At 34.7% G+C, this 13,467-nt stretch overlaps 1 protein-coding gene across 3 annotated transcripts in view; it reads left to right on the top strand.

The window, feature by feature from the left end:
• Positions 1 to 13,467, top strand: part of LOC136033828 (uncharacterized) — a 101,257-nt gene that overhangs the window by 7,995 nt on the left and 79,795 nt on the right. For all 3 annotated transcript variants that reach the window (XM_065714766.1, XM_065714765.1, XM_065714767.1), the window contains exons 3-5: positions 6,682 to 6,958; positions 9,981 to 10,310; positions 12,820 to 13,031. In XM_065714766.1, the coding sequence (XP_065570838.1) occupies positions 6,682 to 6,958; positions 9,981 to 10,310; positions 12,820 to 13,031 (819 nt within the window). The remainder of the gene's footprint in view (positions 1 to 6,681; positions 6,959 to 9,980; positions 10,311 to 12,819; positions 13,032 to 13,467) is intronic.

Here is a 13,467-nt window from a genome sequence, read left to right as displayed (position 1 = left end):
GATGGGTAGGACTAAATTTGATGAAACTTGTATATTGAAAATCATCATAAAAGTCCGATTCTTTTGATGCATCTATTAGTATCAAAAATTCTGTTTTTTAGACTTTCGTTTACTATGAGCCGGGTCGCAACTTACTTCAGTTCTTTACCACGAACTGTTTGATGAAACGATTTACGAAGTTAATTTAGTTTGTCTTTAGATAGATGTTTAAGTTTTCTTTGATTTCATTTTTTTTCAAGGGTTTCTTATTTATATCAGGCTAAAACCCTAATTGAGATTCATAATTAGCCCACCAGATTCCACCAGACAAATATTCCTTCCATGTGAAGTGGTTCTTGTGAAGAAATAATACATCGAAAGCTTATAACTCGTTCACTTCAAGGAAAGCTCTAGCATTGGCAAAGGGGACTTCGAATGGCTATGGGTTGAGGAGATGGTGCTAGGGGGTATATAAAACCAAACGCAGTCGGGTATGTTTAGACTTTGCTATCTTAATGGCATGCAATTCTCTGATAACGTTTCCTAGACAAGATTCTGCAGAGTCACCTAAGGATTCTCTGCTGAAAAGACCCCCTTGCCTAAGCATATCAAAACAGCTTATGCGTACCCGGTTTCAAAATAAATTACCTGCAATATCCCGGGATGATATCCGGAGGAAGAGGATACCCTCTCCCCTCCAGAAAACTCCCCTCGGAAAATCTCCCCGTAGATAATCCTCCCAGAAATTTCTCTCCGCCAAGGGAAAATTCCCTCATGAAAATACTCCCTGTAAACTTTCCATTTGCAGACACTTAACCCCGAAGACTTCGTCCCATATATAAAACTGATAAACCAAAGGGAAAGTAAAACGAATAAAAAGAATGAAGAAAGAAACGATCTTGGGATATTCTACCTATATTCAAATGTATATGTACAATAAATGGTCCAATATTTTGTTTGTATATCTTTCAGTTCTTTTTTTCATTTTTTTTTGGGGGGGGATTGATAGTTGACTTATCATAACAGGGTAAAAAGAAGGCTAAAGAAAATAATTTGGAAATATTAAATAACTTGCAGCTTTGGAAGTTGTGTCGTACGACGGAAGTGCACATGCATACATATGCCAACATACAGACGCATACCATTAGTACAGAGTAGAATGAATAATTCAGGTATATTGCCGTTTTCTGTAAAATTGAAATTTCTGAAGTTTTTTATAGAAATTAGTTGGTTACAAAATAGAATACGGTGATATTTAATAATAATTTAAAATTTACTAGAGTATTAATGTCACGGTGAGGTGGGAGTTGAAAAAGCAAGAAAAAAAAGACAAAGAATTAAAATAACCGTTACTAAAGTAGCAATACTAATACCACAAAGTGCAACCTTCGAGAAAAATAAAAGGGCAATCCAGACCATATATTGTTACATATTTTTTTTGTAGTTTATTTTCGTTTTGATACTTTATATACTTCCCCTGGACATGATAATGCACAAACATTTGTAGTATATGATACCGTTCAACCCTTGCGATTGAGAACGCGTCAACTAGGGGCACATCAAGATTTTTTCTTTCTTTAAATTTAATTTTAAGTAAAATGGAGTCAAACTCAAAGTCTAAATCAAGCAAATTTAAGATGGACAGGACTCAATATATTCAAATTAGCAAGCGATTGCTTAAGTAAAGACAATTTTCAAATTTATTGTAACCAGTTTGACATATGACTTTTTTGCTGGAGGGGGAAATGACCAAGAGAAATCGTTCAGGAGGAAACTTTTCATGGAAATTATCTACAGGGGAATCTCCTGAGGGGGATTTCAATGGGAAATCTGCTTAGAACGCTTTGGAAGGCTTAAGGGGATCAAAATACACCTTTTAGAGATTTTTAGGGGAACGAAAGTAAAAGAATTTTGACATATTATCTCTGAAGGAAGGAAGAAGGGAAGCCAAAGATGTTCTGTTGCGGATTGGTAAAGTTTTAAGCCATGAACCACCATGGAACTTTTTGTCAAGGGTGAAGGAGCGGAGTATTAAGTCACAAAATACAGCCGTTCCCCCTTACAGTAGTTTGATAATCGTCATAGGCTATCAAAACATTGTAAAGGGAGAGATTATAGGCAGCGCAAAAGCGCTGCCTCAGTAAAGAATGATGTTGGCACAATGTATTATTTATTATTATTTTTGGGGGGTTTGTTTTAGACCAGGGCACTTCGTATAGAAGAGTTGTCTTAAAACTTCAAAAAGGACTCATTCGACTGGAGATTGAGAGGACTAGTGTCCCTTTTATTAGTCAATTAATAGTCCCCCCCCATGACACACATATACACGTGGTATTGTCTCGAAAAAATGATGGAGGACAGCTAGCCCCCCCCCCCCCTCCCCGACTACCCCTCTTTTCACCAAACAAGTTTGATTGAAACTCTGAGATAGCAGTTTCCGTCAACATAGTCCATAGAACAGATAATAATGCCTCAAGGGTTGACACAACCCCCTAGTCCCCTAGGGATAGGGTTGTAAGTCATGACCTGGGGGCATATAAGGCTTTTATGTAATGGGTGGTCGTATAAGATTCAGATAGGGCTCATTTGAATTGAAAGTGGAAGTTTTAGTGCCCTTTATAAGAGTCAAAAGTCATTAGAGAGCAACCAGCCCCCCCCCGCTCATTATTTCCCCAAAGACATCCAATCAAAATTTAGAAACATCAATTTTGTTCATTGTAGTTGAAGGGTCTGGAAATTATATCTTTGAAGAAGATACCCCCACCTCACAGTTCTCCGGGCAAGGGTTGTAAGCTATGGAAATAACTTATAAGGTTTTTATAGAAAGAGTGGTCGCATATACTTTAGACGGGAATCATTGGATTTGTAATCAGAATTTCTAGTGATTCAAAGTGACTCACTTTTACGATTCAAAGTGATTAGAGGGCAGCTACCCCCCCCCCCCCACTTCAACTTTTTCCAAAATACATTCAATATAAATTTTGAGACATTTATTTCATTCAAAATAGTCCAAAGATCATACAACAAGGCTTTTGGGGTCGCTGCAAAACACCAGAGCCTGAGGGCGAGGGCTCTAAGTGATGCCACGGGGGCATTTACGGTTTTAATTAATGGGATGGCTATTTAACTTTAGAAGAGGCTCATTTGGTTGAAAATTAGAAGTTCTAGTTCCTTTTTAAGAGTAAAAAATTATGGAGGGCAAATTGTCCCCTCCCCTCCCGGACAAACCCTCTTTTAACCAAACGTATCTGATAGAAATTATGAGATAGTGATTTTGTTCAAAATAGTCCAAATAACATATAAAAATGCCTCTAGGGTTGACACAACTCCCCAGCGCCCTGGGGATAGGGTTGTAAGTTGTGCTGTGACTGCATATAAGGTTTCTACGGAGTTTTCGATATAGCAATTTTGTTCATTGTATCTGAAGGGTCCGGAAACTCTGTTTGTCAGGAAGAAATTCCCTCCCCCTAAAACTGTCAGGGCAATTGTTGTAGGTTATCCCCTGGGGGCATATGTGGTTCTAATAGAAAGGGTGGTCGTATATGCTTTTGAGGGGACTCACTGGATTGGTAATTGGAAGTTCTAATGCCTATTTTGAGATTCAAAGTGATCAGAGCGCAAATATCCCCCCTCACACACACGTTGTGGTATCCTGAGATGCATCCAATAGAAATTTTGAGACAGTTCTTTTATTCAAAATAGTCCAAAAATCATATAACAAGGCTTTTGGGGTTGATTTAAACCACCAGAGCCTGAGGCAATGAGCCTTGATCTAAATTAAACACGAATATTTGTGTCCAGATCTTTGAACGGGTGTATGTTCTTCAAAATTGTTGAAAGGTTTTCTCCAGCGTACATATAGCAGGTGAAAATATAAGCTCTTAAAGAAAAGCCGAAAACATATAAACTATAATTTATTTTTTCCTGAAAAGACTATGTCAATACAAAAGGAATAAAAATTAATAAAAAAATATTGTTTTCCAAAATAAGTTTAGTCAACTACTAAAAAGTATGAGCGTAATTGTAGAATCACCATACTTTAAATATGTTATAATTTGCTAAAATACTAAAAGGAAAAATTTTGGTGTTTTAATTTTTCGGGATGCTTCAAAATTATGTTTTGTTACACACAAAAATATTTGAATTTCAAATGCCAGGTAAGGTGCAAAACGACTGGTCCTGCTAGAAACACAAATATAAGTATCATGACACCAAGAGCTACAGCTCCGGCAGACCGAAGATAACTAACATTTACAAGGGACCGTTTTCTGGAAGAAATCCCACTTCAATTGATATTAATGCTTCCCATCACCTAGCTTCGCTTACTAAGGTCGAGAGTTCGGGCCTTTGTTCCTTCGCTTGGGCGGTGCTCGGGCTTTAGGTGTTCGAAAATATACTCTAGTTTCGCTAAGGGAAAAAAATCCCATGATATCTTTTATACTTCGAATCTATTAATCACATTTGAATGACGGCTAAAGATATGTGAGTAGCAAAATTCTATTAAAGCGATTGAATTTTAACTTTGTTCCATTTATTAATTCATTTATAAAAACGGTTATTGATAAGCTGAAGGCATGTTGATCCTACCACCCCCCCCCCCACCCAAAAAAAAATGCATCTGATGAGCTATAATAAGGAAAGGGAAATCCCAGAGCTGGTTGAAAAAAGATAAAAAATACCTCAGTTTTCTATTCTTAAAACAGAAATTATTATGTTGTATAGTTCAAATCTTATTTCTCTTTTAATATGGGCAGCAGTTTTTTTTACATTTAAATTCATCTTTAAACCGTAGTTAGGTATACAAAAATGTACCTGAAAAAAATATCTAATGTCTCAAACAAGTTTCTAAAAAGGTTCATTCGAAGAATAATATCCAGCTGGCAGCCCTGGTTACAACTTCAAAATTAGGCGTCTTTTAATGTTTGTAACTATAGCAACGTTAGAGCTACTAACTTTGAAACACGAATCGCAAACAGAAACAACTGTTTTGTTATCTATTTCTTGTGAAATTGTGGGTGAAAGCTTCCGTGGTATGTACATTATTACCATCAAGTTTTTTAAATGCACTCAGTTAATCCATCTATAATAAGTTAGTTTTTTTCAAAATTAATTTCTTTAAATATTTTTGCTTTAAAATTTTATAAGGAAAAGTGAAAGAAATATTAAAACCTAAAATGAAGAGTGATAAATACGTTTCAATATCATGAATTTAAAACGATCAAAAAATAACTTGAAATAAATAACTGACACGCAAAATTAACAAAAGTAAAAATGAATAATTGTGCTAAACTTAAGGACAACAGATTCTGCCACAAATGAATAGATGAATACTAAAGCAAAGACATTTGAAGGAAAAATCAATTCAAAGTCAAAATGAACTAAATTAAGAAATGCAAGAGGTGGACTTGATCTGGGCTGTAAATCTGCAACTGAAAGTTTAACTCGTTTTTTCAGTTTTTTCAGTTTTAAGAGAACTAACTGTTTTGAAGTAGGTAAAATGTAGAGAGACAAATATTGATAATCCCTACTTTGACCTGAATTCAGGCTCTAGAGTCGTTCATTACGCCTGCCATAGATAATTTAATGCCATTTTACTCAAGTTCTGAAGCCTACATGCGAACTTCCACGTTTGAACAATCAGTTGAACTAAATTGAAGAAGTGTCACTGATTTTTCAAGACTTTCTATTTCTTGGTAGCTAAAGCAGCGATGAAAAGCTACAATTCACTGTTCTTGTGCAAGAGATACTTAATAAAATTTTAATTGGACAATTTTGTAATAAAATACAAAGAGAAAGAAAGAGGCAGAGAGAGAGAGAGAGAGAGAGAGAGAGAGAGAGAGAGAGAGAGAGAGAGAGAGAGAGAGAGAGAGAGAGAGAAAGAGAGAGAGAGAGAGAAATCATATGGACGCCCATATCTCCTGGACACCCTCTCCTTTTTTCATCGTCAGTAAAATTGAAAACAAGTTAACTGAAGCCACAGTAAAGACAGAGTTGGTAAGACACAGTAAATTATGTTGCCATTGAGAATTACCTTCTTCAAGAGGAAACCAATGGTAGTGCAATCCGCAGCAATTTTTCTACAGCTTTCAAATGTGACTCTGTAGTTATTTGCAGCATTAGATGGTGATTTCTGTACCCATTTGAAAAGGAGTATTGGAAAAACTCATTGACAGGGCATTTTTCCAAGCTGAGCTTAACCTAACCAGAAAACACGTTACATGGGTAGAATTAGGCTTATTATTGAGTCATATAGGCAAGTATAAGGAACTTACCATGACAGGTAAATTCAACTGAAGGAAAAAAATCAGTAGAAAAGAAAATGTAATGTTGTGAAATTGGCCTAAAAACGTAGATTGTTTGCGCAGCATAATGGCCACTTCCCTGAATAATCTTCATTGGCATTTATAGGCCCCCTCCCTGTAAATATTCAATTTGTTTAGAACGTTTTGTATTTTGGGTTAATAAGAATCTAAATTTAATAGTAAATATCTGACGATGCCATTTAGCATAGCTCTATCCTGGGATCACAACTTCTCCCATAAGTAGCCAGCTCATAGCATGTAACCAATAGTAGGAAATTTGTCCAATGGTCTTATCCCTGCCCATTAAAATTTTTGAATTTACCCTCAGTCCTTCAAATAAACTAAATTCTGTTTTTATGCAGAGGACAACTCTAAAATTAATGGTTTTTTTAAATTTTAGGCATGTTTAGGACGAAGAGCTTATGGAGAGCTCTAGCATTCAATCAAGATAGACATCGACTGGATATAAAATTTTGCCAACCATGCAAGCTTCAAAGATGTTCCATCACAATGACAGGATTAGTTTTGATCGACTTTGACAATAATATTCATTTAATAGTTCCTGAGTTAGCATTGGAATCAAGAGAAAGCCAGTGTAATTGGCAGAAATTAGTACTCTTACCGACGATATCTTTTGCTCTTGAATCAACAGTGACATCTATGACACTTTTCCAAAGGTAAGGCAATTTGAAGGTTTATATACCCTGTGGAAAATGCAGTTTTTCTAAGAGATAAGATAAGTTTATCATTAAAAAAAAAATAGTAATTTTGCATGTTTTTCGTGTGCATCTAATTTTTTCAGTCCATAAATCTAGTTTTTTTTTTCCAATCCATAAAGAACAATCGGTTTCTTTGAAAAATGAAAATACTTTGTTTTCAGTAAAGTATAAATCCCATTCTTACTTCTTCAAGTAAGAGAGATTTAGGAAGGAGGATGGATACTTTTAAAAAGGAAAAAAACATTGCCATATTATGGCAATGCAGAGTCATTTCAGATTCTTAAAACTGAATGGACCGTCATAAATAAAATAATAATGCAAAATGATACTTTGCTAAAAGTTTGAGGAATATTTTGCCTCTGTCTAGCCTATTCAAATATTAAACAGCAATAAAAAATACACTATGATGTACATCTATAATTTTTAGGGCAGCCTAAATGACACTCTGATTTAAATTCAAACCCATTTTTCGAACACCTTGAACAATTGGGTATTTGCCGACTTTATTATCATTTAAAATAACTCTGGATCTAAAAATTTTCTGATGAATGACTTTTTGCGTAGCCTGAGCAAATGTTATACTGCAAACAAAAACACACTAATACATGGATCTTTATTTTCAAGGCAGCCTAAACGGCACTTAGATTTAAATTTAAACCTTATTTTTGGACACCCAAATAATTGGGTAATCGCTGACTTTATTCATCAAACTCCCAAACTTTTTTTTATAATCGTCTCATCAAACTATTTATAATCATTCATTTAAAATCAACTACAATATGCAGTTTTTGGTTTTCGGCCAGAGGGATAGAGGATCCTATGAAACATCGGACATAAACCCCTTTTTTATAAGGCCACTATGTATTTACGTTTCTTTAATTAACGATTACGTTTATACCCCACTGATTTTGCCCTCATACATATTACAAGTAACACCATTTTCAAAAAAAAAAAAAAACTAAGAATTTTTCGGACTTTTTTCTGGGAATTAAGGGAGATTTGAGATCTATTTCTAATACGATTGTGCCAGATCAAGGAATTCCTGTTTCTGAAACTGGAAACCTTGCCCAAGGGTGATGCTGAGCCGAATGACTATTTCACAGTTTTGATCGGATATCTTTAGTGAAAAACGGGCACGAAAGGGGACTAGTTGCCTTCCAATTTTTTTTTGTTGCTCAGAAAGGGCACTGGAACTTCTAATTTCGATCAAATGATTCCTCTTCCTAACTTCTGAAACGATTGGCTCTATGCGATCTCCTAAAAAAAAAAAAAAAAAAAAAAAAAAACAGATCCGCGGTCTTTCTTCTGGCAAAAATACAAAATACCACATTTTGTAGGTCGGAGCTTGAAATCTCTAAGGTAAGGTTTTCAAACACGCTGAATGATATGATTTGGTTTCAAATAAGATCTTTTAGGTTTTTGGGGATGTTTCCTCTTTTCAAAAATCCGGCATTTTTTTCAGTCTCGTAGTTTATGATGGGTAACATTAAACTTGATAAATTTTATACATTTGGAATCAACAAAAAAAGGTAATTCTATTGATTTATCAATTGTTATCAAAATTTTGTTTCCTGAATTACTTTTGGTCCTTACTTTTGGTCCGTGTTAAATCTTACTTACAATTCACTACCATGAACTGTTCGAAAGAGTTGGCTACCAGATGATCATGTGCCCCAAAAAGAAAGTTCAGGTAGGTCACATCTAGCTAAGTCATCATTTTCCACTTGGTTTTTTGCAGCAGAGAGATTTGTGAGTGGAATAGATATTTTATCATGCTGTATTTGATACCCCCAGTCTGTTCCCAATATTAGCCTCAGTAAATTAAACCAACTAAAATATCCTTTGGTGGAAACTGTAGTAGAAATTCTAACCATGTTGCGCCATACTGTGTTTCGTTTTAGGACATTGATATTGTAAATGTAAACTCATATTTGTTGTTGCTGACTTCTGATGCCTTTAAATCCTTCATTAAGGTTCAATACGTTAAGAAATTCAAGGCTTGAATATTTATGTAATTACCGAAGTCGGGGTATTTCGACAATTTTATACAGAGATCGTCATCGGCAGAAATACTAAAGCATTAAAATCAAGACTAACATATTTGTACGGAACAAAATAATAACTTCTGGTCGATTCATTAGATTTGTCTGGGAGAGTTCAATAGCTGGGCTCTTGCAAAATCTTCAGTTGTAAATTTTCTTCTTGTTGCCTAAATGTAAGTCTAATTTCCAATAAAGGTGGCAAAAAACTTCTCCGTTTTCTAATTGCAAAAGGGTTGTTTTTTTGTTTTTTTTAATTATTTTGTGGAAAATTTCAGGCTTGACTCCATTGAAAATTCCATATTAGACTATGAAATATAAAAAAAAATTAGGAGCACAAGTGCCTGAAGGGGCGGCTGAAAATGGCCATCCTTTATTTTCTTATCAATTCAAAACTTAGATTTATAGCCTTTTGTAAACCAATGGAATAAAAAATGATCTTGGTTTGCCTAAAAATCAAGCGCTGAAAATAGTTTAAAAGCTGTTTTATTCCCGTATGCCTTGAAAGCTGCAACATGGTCGAGCAGCAGGTGGCAGTGTTGGATTTTAATGCATTCACAACAGGCATTTGAGAAATAACATATTGGAAATCCCTGGCTCAGAAGAAATGTCAAAACATGAGGAAAAAAAATCGAAGGCAAGAATAAAATATTAAAATTTAATTAAATACGTTTTCATTCGGAAGGACACAGTGGCTCAAACTGCTAAGGAATGTTTTTGTAATCAAGGAGAGGAGTCCAAAGAAACTAAAACTATGTTTTGAAATTAATACGTCCAAATATTTATTTTATATCGCACATTGCAAAAATACCCTCAGATTGAATGTAAGAGATCTGTCGAAAATTTTACGAAACTCAACATCTCTAATTAAAAAGAATTACCAATTGTTTAGGAAAAAATTATCATTGGCCCAATTACCTCCTAATATATATTATTTTTAGGTATGGATCAAGCATCCTGATTGCAGTACTTCATCCCTTTTCTGTAACAATTATCAGAATGGAGCATGAGCTAATTGATGGGAAAGTTAAATTCGAAAACAACACTCATACATTGCCATCTATAACTTCAGGACTAACAATATTCAAGAACGATGAAACTTTCAATGTTTTAATATCCTATAATACGCAATTTGTTTTGGCAATTTGGCAAGATGGGGAAAGGACTGTAAACTGGTTAGACTGCAGTGGTAGTATAATACTTCAAACACAGGTGTCACGCAAAGGATTGATTTTGTTTCAAAGAGAGAATTATTCAGTGGAATGCTACAGGTTCGTACAGCTACTGCACGCATAGTAAAGTTGAGAGAAAGTTTATATTGAGGAATGGGCGTTCCCTTGGTTTCCCAATAAGATTATTTTGCTTAGAAATAATTTGCTGAATTTGTAAGTTCTGATCAGCATGCAACGTAAGGGTTTTAACGCTTGTGGGCATATTAGAAACTAACATGTATGTTTTCTCTAACCTTTTTTCACGAGTTTACCTGATCAAAAATGTAATTGCAAACAACTCACTAGGGTTACCTTGCGGAGTGGCACTACTGAAGGAAAATATAGCATAATAAACATAGTATGTACTGGTATTGTAGACATAGCATTGTACTAGATTTTGATCCATGGATAATTCATTTGGGTTTTGGTGCTTCTTTTTGGCCTTTGGTGCTCCTTTCTTTATGTTGTATATTTTGGGCTACCTTCCTGTTGTAGTATGATATTTTTCAGGTGAAATTTTCTGTGAGGACTATTCTAGGGGGGGGGGGCACCGACTCCCCAAATCAGTACATGTTAATAATGGAAAATTTGCAGAACTTATAGCCCTTGCCTCAAAAGCTGGGGGTGTCAACCCTGGAGGCATAGATATTTTAACTTTGAACAATTTTGAACAAAATAGCTGTCTGAAAATTTTTATCTGATACATATGGGGGAAAAGAGCGTGGGGGTGTGTTGGTTTTCCTTCGACCACTTTTGACTCTTAAAAAGGGAACTCGAAATTTTCATTTCCAATCGAATAAGTACCCTCTAGAGATTTTACGACCACACTTTATCTTACCCTAGCACTACCAGTATTTGTTCCCAGTGACACCATAGTACATGGCGCAGCGTCACCTGTGCCACAACTGATGGTTGTGGAACTGATGGATAAAAGAGAACAAGCAAAATAAAATTGAGCTACATTGATCTGCATAATTCATTTCCAACTGAAAATACTTGTGATAACCGCCATATAGTGCCAAGGCCGATGAAAATAAAATCTAATAGCTTGATTTAGTTAACTCGAAGCTTACCCAACCATTAATATCTTTGAAAAATTATGGGAAATTCGGGAATTTAAATTTTAATGAAAGAAACCTCCGTGGGCAGCTATGCAGTTTCGCTAGTAACAGACGCCAAATTTCATACATCAAAAGAATCAGCATTCATTTTGATAAGTGTTTAGCCTGAAAAGATTTGTCCCATATTTTAAAAAGGGAGAGAACAACAGGGGATTAATATTGTTGAAAAGAATGCCACCTTATTTAGCAAATTAGAAAACCCTTTTGCATTTTTGAAGCCCTTACCTAAACAAAACAAGCGTTTGTATGTGCTCGTTAAGGCTTATCATGAATACTGTTTTTATTTTTTAGGACAATCGTACCAAATCAAACATCCTAGGATATCATTAGACGATTAAATCGAAAAAAAATTGAAAGTTTATCGTCCTTTTTAAGCAGCACAAGAAGTTGAGCCAGAGCTACGTGTTGTTTAATGCCCTTTTTATTCGCTGATTCAAATTCGGAATTCAATTCAAATGAAATTTTCACGTGTAATTTTCAGTTTTGAAGCATTGTTATGTATAATTTAAAATGAACAGGTAATAACAGGGTGGACCGAAGTGGCAACCCGCCTCTTAGTTTGTATAGGTTTACACATAAGATTAAAAACATTAAGAAATTAAATAGAAAAATAAGTTTTGTCAAGTGACAGTAAAGAACTACGTTTTATATATGAGGTGACTTGCCCTTTCTCAAGCCCCTCTTCTCACGCTCTAGTTTAATTTTTTCTCCAAAAAACTTAAGAGCTACTGTCAATATAGCCTATAAAGGCAGTTATAATGGTATAAAAAACATTGTTCACAATGTTGCAAGAAAGGAAGACCTTATTGATTGCTTTAAATAATAAAACTTTTATGCATAGGTTTTAAAATAGACTGCAAATAATCGCTCAGAATTGTCCACTAACCATAATTGTTGAACTAAAAAAATTCTTTCGGAGCAACATTTCATAGGTCAATCGGAGTTGAAGAGGAGGAGATAGAGGAAAAGATTTTAAACGACATAATTTCTGTTCACTTCAAGTTTTAAAGATATGATTTGATATAGTGTGGTAAGTTTTAACACTTTGAGTTCTTTCTAAGCCGTGGCTAATGCAAAGATACACAACAACACAAATTTAAAAATAGAAACACACTCTTCAATACAAACCAAATAAAAAGTTAAATAAAGTCGACCCATCTAAACGCAGTAATGTTAAGGTTTTACGAAAAAGGATATAAAATCTGTATATACCCAAGCTATATTTTAGGAGATAGAAAATGGATCGAACTTCAGTCTGGAATAAAACAAAATATATTACTTACAAAAATGATTGCATTTTAAATTTTTTATGATATGAAGTTTTGTTTATGCATGGTATGAATTCAGCATGTTTATTGCTTTAATCTGTTTCTATTTTGTTATATCCCTCCAATCACAAAGAAAAATTACCCCCCAAAAATTATTTGCTAATCCATTCTTCTTTGCAGAGCCAATTCCTTTGACAGATCAAACTCGTTTGGATTAAAGCCAGTTTGGGAAATAGAATTCACCGAGCGTGCATTAGAAATCAGCGACATGGCCTTGTTTCACATTCTACGCTTTGCCTCCTTTATTATATCCGTTGGGAACGATGGTATTGTTCGCTTCACCATTGGTTTTGACACTGATGATATTTCTGCAGCAACTTTTCTTATTCAAAGTGAGTAATTCTTTTTTCTTGGTCATATTTCCTGGACTCAATCAAAAGTCCAATTCATTTTGCATAGTTATTTTTCGGCATTGATAAAGTTCTGGATATTCGACGAAGGCTGAATTTTCACAAGCCTGATATTGGATCTGCAAATACTGAGAGTAAAAGTTACGACATCGGACTTCATAAGAATATCCTAGAAAATAACTGGCTATGTCTGCAAATTTTTCACAATATCATTGTCTATTTTAAGGTATTCTACCCAGAGAATCTTTGTTTGTTTCACTAAAAAGTCAGATTTTTTTGTTTTCAGATTTTCAAATTTTGATGAAAGGTACCTTTTTTCTTTTAAATCGTTTGAAAGAAATAAACAAACACCGAGCAAGGAGTCGGCAGCTTCTTGGGATTGAAAAAAAATTTCAAATAGAATTACGTTAAAAGCAGT

This window comes from Artemia franciscana, chromosome 12, assembly GCF_032884065.1.
Source record: "Artemia franciscana chromosome 12, ASM3288406v1, whole genome shotgun sequence".
Taxonomy (NCBI): Eukaryota; Metazoa; Arthropoda; class Branchiopoda; order Anostraca; family Artemiidae; genus Artemia; species Artemia franciscana.
The sequence above is the reverse complement of the archived record's forward strand: the minus strand, read 5'-3'. Positions and strand labels throughout refer to the sequence as shown.